The 15,003-nt window shown below is 39.0% G+C and overlaps 1 protein-coding gene across 1 annotated transcript in view; it reads left to right on the forward strand.

Moving 5' to 3' along the window:
- The first annotated feature begins 632 nt into the window (after window positions 1-632).
- LOC124169656 (homeobox protein OTX1-like) overlaps window positions 633-15,003 on the forward strand; it is a 107,226-nt gene continuing 92,855 nt past the window's right edge. Inside the window, exon 1 of the mRNA XM_046548307.1 lies at window positions 633-1,362. Coding sequence (XP_046404263.1) covers window positions 1,143-1,362 — 220 coding nt within the window. The 5' untranslated portion in view covers window positions 633-1,142. The remainder of the gene's footprint in view (window positions 1,363-15,003) is intronic.

Raw genomic sequence — 15,003 nt, forward strand, 5'->3', positions numbered from 1 at the left:
CTTTGGCTTGTCTCGCGCCGCGCCATTGGACGAAGGGTGCCGTAACCGATACTACCATTGGCGGAGGGGGTCGAGTATGGAAGATGCCGCGAAAGGATATACTCCCTTCACCTACATGCATTATATATGCACCTATATGAATGCACATTACTCTATATATCCTATCCTATAGAATGGTTGGGGGAGTTGCGAGTATTATATGAAGGCGGGAATGGGTTGAGAGTGAGGCCTGCTTGATTCCAGGTTGGTTAAAAAAGGGGTTATGAAAGGATATATGCCTGTAAGGGTGAGGAGACTAGTTGAGGGTACGAGGGAGTAGGGATGAGGAACCTTTCCTTTTATGCACTGCACCCTGTCCCTCCCCAAACCATCAGAAGAGTTCTCCCTTGGAAGTATATCTATTTGGAGGGGTTCATTATATCCGGGTTAGTCTTGCCGCTGTGAGGGAAGGGGAAAACTGCCGGCTTTCTGTGCCTACCCCACCCTCCCGGCGTGGAGTTCGCTTAGTTCGGTGGTGTGGGTAGGGGATTATACGCTCTGGAGGGGAGTTTTGCCTCCTCCTACTCCCAACTTCCCCTACCACCGGTGCCTGCTCGTCCGGCGATGCCTTCCACACTTGCCAGCACGCCGTCGAACAGATTAGACGCTGGCTGTGGACCCAATCGTTTCGCTGTTATCGTCCGGCTTCGGTAGACGGGACCAGAAGGACATCTCAGCTGGTGCCTGGTTGTGGTACGGGGTATTGCCCGCTTCGACTCGGCTAGTTTGTTTCGGTGTGAAGACAGAGATAGTTCCCCTTCGTGGACGAGAGAAATCGACACCGCGGCGCTGAGGACTGTGTTACCAATTAGACCGACAGGATAGCGCCCAACAATCACCGCGGATGAAAACAAGATAGCTCTATTTCCCGTGGATGACAGGATATCATCCACACAAGTGGCGCCCGGTGCTACAACACGGTTTGGGAAAAGTTTTGTGTACTTTCTCCCGTAAGTAGGGAGCTGAAAACTTGTAAAGTTCAGGAGAAGTCATAGACGTTTGTTGTGGTCGGCGCCGGGGGGCAACGGTTTTGGCGGAATCTGCAGATTCGTCTCCCGGTGTTCAAGACGTCGTCGGAGGCCCTCTTCTCGGGGTCCTTCGGGATGATGGACAGGGCGACAGCGGTCCACGCCCGGGCGGCTGCAGAGGCGGCGGCCGCGGCGGCCTCGTCTTCCGCAGCCCTCCTGACGGCCGCCCCACCGAGGTCCTCCAGGGTCGTCTACAGCATTGACCAGATCCTCGGCCGGCCGCCTTCCTCCTCGCCGCCACATCACCACTCGGCGTCCGGGGCCATCCCCATGGGCTGCCGAGGATTCGCAGACGGTGAGTTTGAATGATACTCAAAGCTTCTAATTGTATACGGTAATGTAACCTTCAGGAAAATGATTGTAGCTCTAAGGTTTATAAGCAACAAGCATATCAGACGAGACTTAAATTCCACTCCTGCATCATCTCAAAGTCGGTCTACATAAATTTGCTGAATCCTTTGATTAACAGAGAGCCTAATACTTACATCTCTCTGGGACTGTGACCCTAAACCGAACCGTAAGCATAAAACTCCAAAAATTGCCCTTAACACCTTCCACATCCCATCCCCTTAATTCCCTTAATAGAAACTGTGCCATGGCTATACTGTTTTGACCTGACAGCAACCAACATTTGAAGTAACCCTCATTGAACAGCTGTAATGCTGTTATTTGAGAATGAATAAGATAAAGAAATCCGTTGCGTCCGTGCACGTAAGAATTGCTTTTTTAACTTTCCACATTTTCATAATTTCACACATTCATTACAGTACCTACTACAATGCTAAGATTGGTATATTGCAGCTCTATATTTCCCCTCTCCCACGTCAGTTTTTTCATCTCCCTAAGGATCTTTTCCTCCGTGCCCTTCTTGATCTGCCCTAAATAATTATCCTATGAGGACTTTTCCATAAAAGTTTATTCAATTTCACAAAATTTCAGCATATTTTCATATTTTTATGCAATCTATCGGCTTTTATATGAAGACTTAGGGAATGGAAAAGAAAAATTCTTACCGATAGTGCTAGATTTGTTGACTAACGACTTTAGATTAGGTGTGAATTTCCACAATCAATTAATTTTACTATACTATAACGAAACTAGGTTCGTGTGTAATTACACCTAATGATATCAGGATGTCAATTATTTCTTATTCGCAGCTCCGACTCATATAAATGGATAAACAACTTTTGATAGTGTGGTGACAGGACTTATTATGTTTGTTAGCACGACACGGTTCCCTAAGAATTAAACACGCGAGCGTGTTCACAAGCGTGCAAAAACAGCTAAACGTTTTGATATTGCATGAAAGTTGCTAACTGTATTCTTTATTCAGCAACTGCATTCAAGGCGGAATTTCGTTGGTAATTTTTTGTACAATATGCCTGCTTTCGTAAGAATGTGCAGAAGATTTTAAACATGGCACACATCTTCAAAATATTAGCATCTATTAAATATTGCTTCAATTCATCGGCTATCATTCTATTCTTAGAAAATGCGAATAAAGTGACGAACTGAAGATGATTGACGGCGATGGATTTATTTTCTCACCGAGGTTGCAATCTAGATTCACATCATCTTATTAACGTGCGTGACAATCATGTTCATTTGATTGGTTTCATTAGCGTCATTTGTCAAGTTATTTGACGGTCGCATCAATGACAACAATATATGTGGCGCCTTCGATATTTACATAATTGATCTGCTGATGGTAATGCGAACTCCTATGAAAAGTAGGGTCGCATGTAAATTAGCCTTGTGGTATTGACATATCATTTCATTTTTTGACCTAAGTGGAAGAATTCGAAAAAGATTTAAATTGGGAACATGCTGGTGACAATTTGAGGTTTATTAAGGCGACAGGTATCGCTATTTTTCAAATGCGTATTGATTCACCAACGTGCAAAAACAGCGTAATATATTTATACCGCTCCAAAATTATCACATCTGCACTCAAGGCAGTATTTACACCTGCAAACATTGTGTGTAAATTATTTTCTCGAAAACGCGCAGAAGAGTATAATGGTAACGGAAAAGGTTTCGTATATTTCTAGTGGATCATTAGTTTCTGTTTATTGCCAACAATACGCTACCGGAAGATTCACGCAGAGATCTTAAAAGTATGCCAAATTCATGTCACTTGCAGACTGTATCTTGCGCAAAAATGCCAGAGTAAACGCAACTTTGTACACACGTGGTATTGGTTGTCTCACTGCATCAACATATTTTGCATTTTTTCACATTAAAAAATTATTACTGCGTTTTAGAAAGGACAAAGGTAATCTTCATCATTTTACTCCTGTAGCGGTCCGGAATGGTCGCTAGGAAGCATTTATAGACCTGATCCGCAAAAACTTTAGCCAATTAATGCTATTATTTGTAGATAGAAATTACTTTTCTTGACGATTTACGAGTTTCAAATAGACATTTGTATTTCCCTGAATTTAATAAGCGCTCCAGTGCTAAGCAGGGCCTTCTCTACGATGTAAATGTTGTCAAAAAAGGCTCTATCATTTTGTTAGACGCTCGTTCTGCGTATTCGTTTTAAAATCATGCCTTCAACCATGCTGAATAGGGTAAAAAAATAAGAAAATCCAATGAGGGTACGTCAGACATGTAGAAATTCTGAGGCTAGAGGAGAATGTCAAGTATTACCACAGGAAAACGTAAGTGGACGTTGGAAATATATTTATTTATATACGCTCGGGAAAAATTCTATTTTCAAAATGATCAATGTTTTTTTTCTCATAAAGTTCAATGAAATTATTAGTTTTGAGCTTGTGTTCACACAAACACAACACTACTCCGAAATCACAAACAAATGCGCGCAATAATAAATGTATTGTTAATTGGCTGGTTAGGGTGAACTTGCTTCACCGGGACAGCATTAACGCACCTGCTGTGGGCCACGTAATGAGTGAGTAGAAAAAAAAGATTTACCAGATATTTCTGGAATAGAGGTACGTCACTGGATGATAGGAAGTTAAGTGATAGTTGAATCAAGGCTCCACCAATTTTAGATAAGGAAATGTTCTCATCTCTTCACGACTCTAAAAAACGACGAATACAAATTTTGTTTCGTGTTTTCGATAATATAGTGCTCACCCTAATGGCATCCTATTAGGCTTCACGTATGGTTGACACGCTATGGATAAGTTAACCAGCTGCAAGCAAAACAATGTTTAGAATTCTATTTAAAAAAAGGGAAATGTCACTGAATATCGCATTTTTTATACCAATTTATCCGTGGCCTTCCTCATTAACAAAGTAAATTATTTACTTGTGTTTTTGTCATGATCATTAGTCAACAATACTAAGATTGGTTTGACGCAGCTCTCCATTCTTCCCTCCTATCCGCTAGCCTTTTCATAGAGACGTATTTCTTCTCTTTTACACATTCTTTCATACAACTGATTTAACTGATAATACTTTATTGGTATCACTTTTTCATAAAGAGCGGTGTCAAGAGTAAACATAGTGATATCTTTTTGATATCACCATACGTAAAAAATATATCACTTTTCGATGCTTATTTTAGGAACAAATTTAGGAATCACTTTTATCTCAAAAATAAGAATTTTTCGTCTCCAATTACTTCAAACTGCTTTGGTAAAATGCACTAAAATATATTAACCGGGAAGGCTTGGCTTTTTATTTCTAATTTAACAGATGATACTTGATTTTTATCAATTTTTTAATTAAGTTTGGTGATTCCAATAGTTGATATGAATGCTTTGACACATTCCTTAAAAATGATTTTTTCAAATGCGGTAGTATTATGCAATTACAAAACCTAACAGGGTATTTAAATGAGCATCATCGTAAGTCAACAATCCTAAGATTGGTTTGATGAAGATCTCCATTTCTCTCTCCTATCCGCTAGCCTCTTCGTAGAAACGTATTTCTTCTCTTTTACATCCTTTATAACCTGTCCTATGTAACTCATTCGATGCCTACCTAATCCTCTCTTCCCTTCCACCTGTCCTTCCACGATCGTCTTCATCAGGCCGTCATGTCTCATGATGTGGACAACTAAGTTGTGTCGTCTTCTCATTAAGGGTTTTAAAAGACTTCTTAGCACTTCCTCATTACTTACACGGTCCATCCGTTTTAATGTTATTTGTATTTTTTAGTAAAATATGAGTCAATTAACTCTCAATAAAAGATACAGTGTCCGGCGTGATGCGGTGGAAATCTTTGATATTCAGCTTATTAAAACAACTTGTCTGTTTACACACTCTTTTATTTTCACCGACCATGGTTTCGGCAACTTGTGCCTTGACAATGGCACAAGTGGCCGAAGCCATGGTCGGTGAAAATAAAATAGTGTGGAAACAGACAAGTTGTTTTAATAAGCAGAACAATTAACTCTCTCATGATCTATCTAATGAAATATACTTAAGTATAGTCGAGTCGTGAAACTGTGCTGAACACCGGATTTATTTTTTATTTCACTTATTTTGTTCCCAAACCACCGAACACAGGTCATATTGGTCATTTGATATCGTGGTATTCAACAAATTTAACAATTAAACATACACGAGCAGTGGCGTAGCCAGGAATTTTGTTCCGGGGGGGGGGGGAGGGGGTCCAAAACCAGAGGGGAATTTTTTTGAAACACAGAGAACTAAGTTGAGGGTTTTCAACTACTTTTAAGACTTTTTATAATCGAAAAAAACTTCAATTGTCAAAGAAATCTTTTGCAATAGAATAAAATAAAATAACTTTATTTTATTCCACACTTTATTTTAAATAGCACGACCCGGGTTTCAACAACTACTATTATTATCAGGTGATAACACCCTGATGATAACACTACTAGTTGAAACCCGGGTCGTGCTATTTAAAATAAAGTGTGGAATAAAACAAAGTTATTTTTTTATTCTATAATGGAGCAATTCCACAATATAACGCCTGAGACCGTCTTATATTAAATATTTTATAAATTCATGATTTTTCAATATTTCTCTCTTTCACGAAGTAAAGTAACTTTGTTTTTATTTTATTATTGGGGGGGTCCGGACCCCCTGGTCTCCTTCGTTGGCTACGCTACAGTACACGAGCAACCATGCCATGGATAGGGGTGACCTACTCAGGCGGGACTAGAACCCGCGACCTCTTGTTTGGAAGGCGAGGTCTTTATCCAGCCGCCACCGAGGCCTTAGTTTTTGGAATACTAGGAACTTTCAACCGAGTCAGACGACTTTCGGATGTATATCTCTTTTCTAACTTAGTTGTTCAGTGGGATTTTAATGCCGTTGGACAGTTTCTGGTAAAGCACCTGCCTAACTGCTGAGGGAATTAAGAGTGGGGGGGGGGGAAATTAAAAGGGGAATATATGGGCAGCTGTGGCATTTGCATTGGAGGGTCAGGGTAAGCGAGGCGTAACGAACGAAACCTGTGTTTTTAGACGGGGTATCCACCCCCGATGATGCATGTATTAACTGGACACGGGTTTGTAGGGTTGAATTCAACGATAATTCTCACAAGTTCTGCGGCGTTGTGTGACTAAAGTTTTGCCAGAAGTAATACTTAGGTTGTGTGTCGATCCATCGTCTTGGAGTAATGGGCTTGTAGAATTTAAAATGCAAAGTTTTTCCAACGCTTCCGTATATTTATTAAACTTTATCTACTCATTATGATTGTATATTAGTACATATTTTGATAAATTTAAGGGATAAAAGATTATAACAAGGATTTTACTATAATAAAATAAAAAGAAGTTTATATATTCAATTATAGCCCTCATGAAGGTGCATAAATATACCGAATCCTTTTTTTTTATTTTCTATAATGCTCAATTATAGAAATAATTCATCTAATGTGATACAAGACGACCAGGGTGCCGGTAATTCAGTGTTATTTTCAAGGTAAAGCGTCTCATGAGTAGGTACCATGTTCATATAAACAGCAATACTATTACGTCCACCGGTGGATGGTATTAGGACCAATTGCGCATATAGGCAGTGTAGAAAGTGACTTTGGGTCGCCAAAAGCCGAAAGTTTTGTTAAATTATCTCATGAACTCTTATGAACTGGCTCCATTACCTTGGATACGTGGTATTACACACCTTTGGCTGTCTGGGGAGAGCTCTAGCCTCTCCTATGCGATCCAGCTTTCGGTTTTGGATGAGTTTTGAGGTAAAGTATTTTTCTTGGTCAGAATAATTGGGAATTGAAAAACCTCTGTAAGCATATTATATTTTGTTATTGATTTATACCTGTCGCAGTACAGGAAATATTTTCAGACGGAACTATGTAGTTGGTTCTGACACATTTAGTGTGACAAGCATATATGGGAATTAATGTAGTACGAGCCGACCCGGGTGCCGGTAATTCAGTGCTATTTTCAAGGTAAAACGTCGTGTGATTAGGTATCATCTTCATATAAACAGCAATACTATTACGTCCACTGGAGGAGGATATTAGAACCAATTGCACATATAGCTAGTGTATAAAGTAACGCTGGGTTGCCAAAAGCAGGCGGTTTTTGTAAATTCATTCATCATCATAAGTTATCAATCAAAAGAGCTGTTTTACACGCAAAATATGACGTTCGTACCAAGGCGCAGTCAAAATTGCGTCATGTAAAGCAGCGAATTGCTAGAACGCATGCAATAATGCATGGATACAAGATGACAGAATAGCCCCAGTTCTAATTTCGTTCAAGCGTTCGTGAAATTGCTCGCCAGATCGAAAACAATGCAGTTCTAACCTACGTAAATACGTGGCCCATGTAAAACGGCCTTAAGATAGGATTGATGCCGCTTTCCGCTTCCCTATCTGCTAGCCTTTTCATAGTGACATGATTTTTCTCTCTTTCACATCCCTAACAATTTGTCCGTATATTTCATTCCAATATCATTCCCATATTAAGATGTATCTTCTTATACGGGATTTTGGAAGATCTCTATTCTCTCCCACTAATGTTAACTCATCTTATTGCTTACTCATTATATCCATTTTATCCTAATTTTTATTCGTTAGCACCGTATTCCAAATGATTCTTGACAGGGTAGCATTTTAGTTGTAAATGTCTCCATCATAATCCGTGACAAATTAATCTTCTTGGATCTTAAATCATGAGAACCAGTCAATCAGAACCGACCTCGGATCCCGAAAGTACCTATGTAAGACGGCCAAATTTATGCATCGCCACTTCTGACCTGAAGAAGCCAGCAGGATGGCTGGAGAATCTGTCCTCATCTAAGGACAACACAACGCGAAGGAACGCCCGAAAGCCCTGACTCATAATTCAATCTTCTGAATTATTCATAATAGCCTTTTAAGATTTACAGAGATGATCATGTTTCTGAGTACTTAGTTGTCTTACAGTGGCTGCCTCTTGTCTTTCATAGGAACAACTTCAATGGGTCTTTTCTGTACTTCCTCTTTAAAAGTCATATTCGTGATGAAAATGAAAAAGCAGGAGCAATTTCCACTATTTTACATTTATTAATACTACCGGTTTCGCTTTTCAGCATCATCAGGTACAATTGTACCTGAAATTGTAACATTTGTATGTATTAACATTTGTACCTGATTTGTATGTAACATTTGTACCTGATGATGCTGAAAATCGAAACCGGTAGTATTAATAAATGTAAAATTGTGGAAATTGCTCCTGCTTTTTCATTTTCATTATGTCACGTTTCCACTCCATCTCGCCTGAAACCTCAGACTATAGTCATATTCCTGAATACCTCTACGATCTATTCACTATTTCTATCTATCCTCACTTCAGTATTTAAAAAAATAGCACTGTTGTTTTGAAATATAAGAATCTTTGTGCTGATTAACTTGATTTTTTAAACATTTATGTTCAATAACTCCTCTGTTTATGTCAAGCTTATTTCATAATTACTGTATTATGAGTGGAATGTGTCTGTACTTATGTTTTTTTTGCTCTTTTAGTTTTCCCAGAGCATAGACATAACAATTCATTCATTCATTTTTATATTATATATCCTCCCCATCTTAAACGCCAAAATGTTAGCCCAAGACGTCTGCTAAACATGAAGATTATGTTCAATTCATGTCAACACAGGTGACATGAAGGAGAGTTTTCTTGGCCAAATCTGCCAGGCAGTTAGCAAAAGATTATGGCTTTCCTCCTGAGGGTAGATGGCTAAAAGGATAGAGCACAAGAATTTCAAAAACTCAAGAAAACAGTTTTGTTGCAGTGAGATAATCAGCTGGAGGGCGGAAAAAATAATGTGAAATAAATTGTTTTCTCACGGATAGCATTTGTCGGAAAATCGGTTATTGACCCCCTTAGTTGAATGCGGAAGCGTTCTCCATAGGTTTTTCTCCAGAGCAAAGTATGGAAGTTTGTTATATTAGCTCATGTTTTTAAATATGTAAATAACTTAGGAGACAACATTTAAAATTCCTAGTTCAAGCGTGACCATTAATGCAAACTGCTAGATTGTTGGAAAAGGCGTCTCACTAGTAATTTGACGAGTAATACTGATTGGTAAAGTTGGTCAAACCCTTGTCCTGAATTGACCTAGGTTGTGACACGCGTTCATCAATTAAATAATTGGAAGTAAATTGGTAAGTAAATGTAAAAATAATCTAATTAATAGTAGCGGGCGTAATTCTTGGAGGAAATCCATAATAGTAGGGATAAAAGGATCAACAACTTTGCTATTTCCACATGGCAATTTATTGAGACCGACCACGGTTTCGTTACAGCGTAACATTATCAAGATGTACCACCATTATCACCTTGATAGTGTAACGTAACCATGATCGGTCTCAATTAATTACCATGTGGAAATAGAAAAGTTATTATTCCTTCTATTTCTACGTAAAAATAATCGCTAAAAAGCATGCTGAACGATGCTAGAAACTTAGCCAACGAAAAACATGCTGCGGACCAGCGGTTAGTGACCCGTAAAAATGAATGCGGAAGCATTGCCTCTGCATCTGTCCTCCTGGCTATGTGCCTACGGCATTTTGTCTTTCGCACTGCTCGGTAGGCACTCCTTTTAAAACGTGGCCGAGTGCCGCTGAAAACGGCGCCGAAGCCCCGTGATTCGTTCGTTCATGTAAAACCGACACCCGCGCTGGGACCACCAAGTTTAGAGCGAACTTAACATCTACATAATACCCTTCGAGCCACCTTCAGGGTGTTTGGCAGGGGGTGATCAATCGCCAGCATGCAGAACGCAATTTGACTCCCACATGCACGCCACACGGTCCAAAAAACGTCATGCACACTAACAAATTGTACTACTACATGCTGTTAGAAATAATAATAACATTCTGAAATGCGTTATGTTTTACATAAGTTAGTAGGATACACCACAAGTCATCTAATCTTTCTGTGAGTTCTAACGCTGCCGTTATCTTAATCTCATAAATAGTTATCTCTTAATGATCGTGGAAAATAAGACATTCTGGATATGCCTGTTCTACAGTCTATCTCTCTTATTTTATTTATATGATCTGATCAACCGTAGTATGTTGGCGTTCGTAAGGTATGGCTAACTTCGTTAGAAAAGACACTGATCATGAATTTATCTAAATGGTTTAATCTATTTTTCAATCTACGGTCTGAGAGAGATTCCCAACCGAGTTTACATGTAACTACATCTACATGATACCCTGCGAGCCACATCTGTTTATTTTTTTTCAATAGTATGTCTTCCACCATGTTGATAGGGAGTAAATTAAGAAATATCAATGGGGGCCCGTCAAACATGTTAAAATTCTGATGCGAGAGATTAATACCAAGTAAAAAAATATTGGGAAAACATACGTTGACGTTAAAAATATATTTGTATACGCTTGGAAAATGAACAAAAATGATTTTCCATGCATATCTGTAATAGAGGTATGTCACTGGATGATGGGAAGTTAAGAAACGGTCAACTGGGGTGTTTGGCAGGGATGATCAATCACCAGCATGTGGCATGTACAGGATTCCCACATGCACACCACTCGGTCATTAATATGTTTCGCATACTTACAAATTATACGTCCGCATCATTCAAAGACAACACTTGCTAACTACTCGTGGAGGTAGAACTGCAAATGTCTACGAAGCTAGAGCATGCAAACATGCTGTTAGAAATAATAGGGATATTTAGAAACGTGTATTAAGGTATACCTATGCTAGTAGGCTTCAATACAAGTCAAGTAACCTATTAGTAAGTCCTAAAGGTACCGTTATAGTCTCTTATCGTTCGCGAAAAAACGACATCTTGAATCAATGAATATGAACCATTACCATATTCAGAATAACATTGTGAATATCTGAGACGCTAATAACACTCAGGATTTGGTAATGCGTTCGTATATTTTAAACTTCAGGAAGTGTGTGCCGTTTTTTGAATTCACTACCGACAAAGCACCCTAAAGTTGGCTAGCATAAGAATAGCGTTAGATCAAGAAAAACTCTTCGGTTTATCATTTTTCTTGGAATACAAATTAAAATAACGTAATTTAAATTTTTGAATTTAAATATTTTATTTCTTACAAATTTTAGTGGAAACAGCTAAAAATGACTACTGACTGTTTTTTTTTAAACATAGGTATGTCGTTCTAATGACTAGTGTGGTGTTGGTAAGATGGTCATCAAGGTCTCTAACGGTAGGCGTCAAAACATCACAGCAGTAATCTAATAATCTTCTTGTTCCGTTGTGAACTGTCACGTTTGTGGTGGGCATAATCTTTTCTTCGTGTTCTGTTATATCACACGTCGCACTTAAATAATATTAAGATGAGTGGCCTTAGTGGAGATTCCTGAGTGGAGAGATACAGCCTATTAGCTTCTGGACCACAAATGGTCGTCCGTAATGTATTGCGAGTTTAAATGACTTAAAATCATGAATAGATATTCGTTAATGTATACAAGTTGTGTAATATATTTATCACTAAACTTAAGTGACTCAGGTCTTACTAATCTTCATTTTGTTTCAAGGTAGAATTTTTTATTTAGTAACTTTTATGCCCCACAGCTTTAGGTAACGAATCAGATAACATCTCAGTTTGACGAATGTGCGGTAAAGCGGCATTTAAAAGTTGAGTTTGAAATGTAGATTTGTAGAACATATTTTTATGTGCCTCAGCAACATTATTAATTCGGAATTATGACACAGATTGGCTGTAGAAGGTTGTTCTACCTGTTTATCCCGTGGGGCAAATTCGCACTTTAGCCAGACATATCACCTCACATGTTTTCATCGAAGTGGACAAACATCGCCGTTTCGAAAGACAAATTATATGCAGCACAGAAGAAAACAGTATCTCATGCAGCCTATTCTGAATATGAAACCGCGAAGTCTTAATCTCTAAAGACCTCATTCATCCAGTGATTAACCCAAAGATTGGTTTTTATCGTTGTGTCGAATGCAAATTTTTGATCATGCAATATATTTTCCTGGCACTTTTGAACATGTTATAAATTAAACAGGATTTCATTCTTCAGTGATCAGAAAAAGCATTATTGAAAATATATGTATCAAATATCATGTAAATTGATCGTAATAGCTTACTCAAAGATTGAAGACTTACCTTATGTCCTAAATCATAAAGATTTTTATTTCTTGTTTAATAAACAGTTTGTTTTCACGGAATTAATTTTTTCCCAAACAAATGACTTTTTTACTAGCTAGGGCATTAGGTACTGTGGCTTTATATTTTTCTGTTTCCTACTTATTGTATCCCGACAATGTATCCGATATTTTTTTCTAAAGAGATGCTGAATTATTGCCTAGATTATATCTTATGTTTAAGGTTTCATCTATGTCGAAATTTGTCGCACGACAATGGGCATAAAATAGATACCGTTTGAACATATGAGTATCTTTGCATGACTCCTGTAGGCAAATATGAGGAATCTCGCAACCCATTTGACAGGTGCAAACATGCCGCCGTGTAATTCCATCCCAAATAACTGAGTCGACCAAAGTAGAATAGCGAAATGCTCCTTCCCGTTTGCACAGCCACTCGCAAGAGCTATACCTCGACGATAAACCGTTCCCGAGGCACTGGAGTGGGGAAAAAGATTTAAGTTGGGAATCCCCTGTTTCCACACTCGTGCACCCAAGGCAAAATCCGTGTCAATGTTCGCAAACATCATAATTGATAGCAAAGCATTGGGAATGTATCAAAGCTCTCATTATATTCAAATCATGTTTATTCCCTTCCAAGGCCTTGTCCTCTTACCTCTGTGTACGAAGTGTGCTTAGAAAATATTGGGAAGTAGGGCCTTAGTTTTCCCAGGGATGGCAAGTGATACGAAAAGAAAATATTTCGTTTCGACCCGGAGGTAAACGAAAATACAGGGCCAAGGTTTAGTTTCGTTCCCGCACGGAATTAAAATCACCAAGAAGTTTAGTTTCGACCCGAGACGAAGCTTTACTCCTGGGTACGAAAATAAATTGATAGGTACGATAAAAGATAATAAATAAATAAAAAGTAAATTAATTAATCGAAACTCCGATGCTCAGAGTTAAGTTTCGATCCTTTAAGTTCAGTGGAGGGGGATAAGAGAGAATAGTTTCGACCCGTTACGTTTGACATACGCGTAGGGAGGTTAAAACATTGAGCTTAAAAATCGAATGGCCAGTTTTCGTTCACCGTTCTCCTGTTAGTGGATATGGTTAGTTCTCCTGTTTACTACTTATCAAGGCATCAGATGAATGAATGAAGTAATAACTACTTACTAGGGCATCAGGTGAATGAATAAAGAAACAACTTCTTATTTTGGAAATTATTGAAAAAACGTTTTTTTTCACGTTCTTATCGCGCCGGATGAAAAATGATTCCAAATATTTTGAGGCGTTTCATTTTTTCTAATTTCCCATCTATAATAATAATAATATTCATTATCAGTGGCGGATCCAGGATAGAGGGGTAAAATCCCAGCGGTAGTAGGGGTCGGAAAAATTACCATTCTATCTAGTGTAAATTGGATACCCATTGATTCGCCACTGATCATTATAATTTTACATGCAATAAGTACTTGTTTTAAACCACGTCATTAGCGCATGTGCGGAGAAACCCGCTGAATAATGTCCTCTTCGTAAACATAGAAATAAGCTTGTTAACCCCTCTTAAAATCTTGCGGGAAAATTACTCGTGGTGTCTGTGGAATATCCGCGACAAAAAGTGACTTACGCAAACCCTCGTCATCTCAGCACTTTCCCCACTCACCTCCATGTCCCTTCTTTCCGGGGGTCTGTCCCCCCCCCTCCGAAATCACCGCCCCACTCCCCCTGTCCTCTCCCCTACTCCATTGTCGGGGTTTTCCTTCTTCCAAAGACCCCTTTCACCCCTCTCGGAGATTGCCTTGGTCTCCTCTTATTCAATATCCGCGTGGTTTACCTTCCCACGCGCTATGGCCGGAGGGTTGGGGAAAACTCCGCGGTGGAGGAGTTGGGGGGTGAATGAGGGAAGGAGGTGGGATATCACGCCGGAAAATTCCTTCTCAGGACGAGCCATTTCAAGGGTGTTTGGCAGTGGTTTACCATTTTTGCTCATTGGGACCTAAGCCAGGAGCGCAGCTAGGAATTAACACTTAGCGTGCCATGGATGTAATATTACGTCTTTCCATTTAATTGGCTTTGTATGCGTGAATCCGTAATATATCGCCCGTGGTACTTTTCCAGTTTACTGCTTAAGGGTTCTGTTTTTTCAAAAATCAACTGCTGGATGGAAAAAGAGTTCACTTTATGTCTTTAGGACGAAAAGTCCTCTGTAGCTACCGGCATCCTCATCTTAGGCCACTTAGTGTGAAAATTCTTTGGGCCAATGGACCGTTCGTTGAGGGTGCATTGACCCTTTTTGTCATCCAGGATTTATAATGCTTTGCTTGGAACAATGCTTTTTTATGATTTCCATGCTTTAAATAGTTCAAATTGAGCGTATAAAAAAAATTATTATGCATTTTATGGCGGTACATCATATGTTGCAACTTTTTTATTTT

Source organism: Ischnura elegans, chromosome 12 (genome assembly GCF_921293095.1).
Source record: "Ischnura elegans chromosome 12, ioIscEleg1.1, whole genome shotgun sequence".
Taxonomy (NCBI): domain Eukaryota; kingdom Metazoa; phylum Arthropoda; class Insecta; order Odonata; family Coenagrionidae; genus Ischnura; species Ischnura elegans.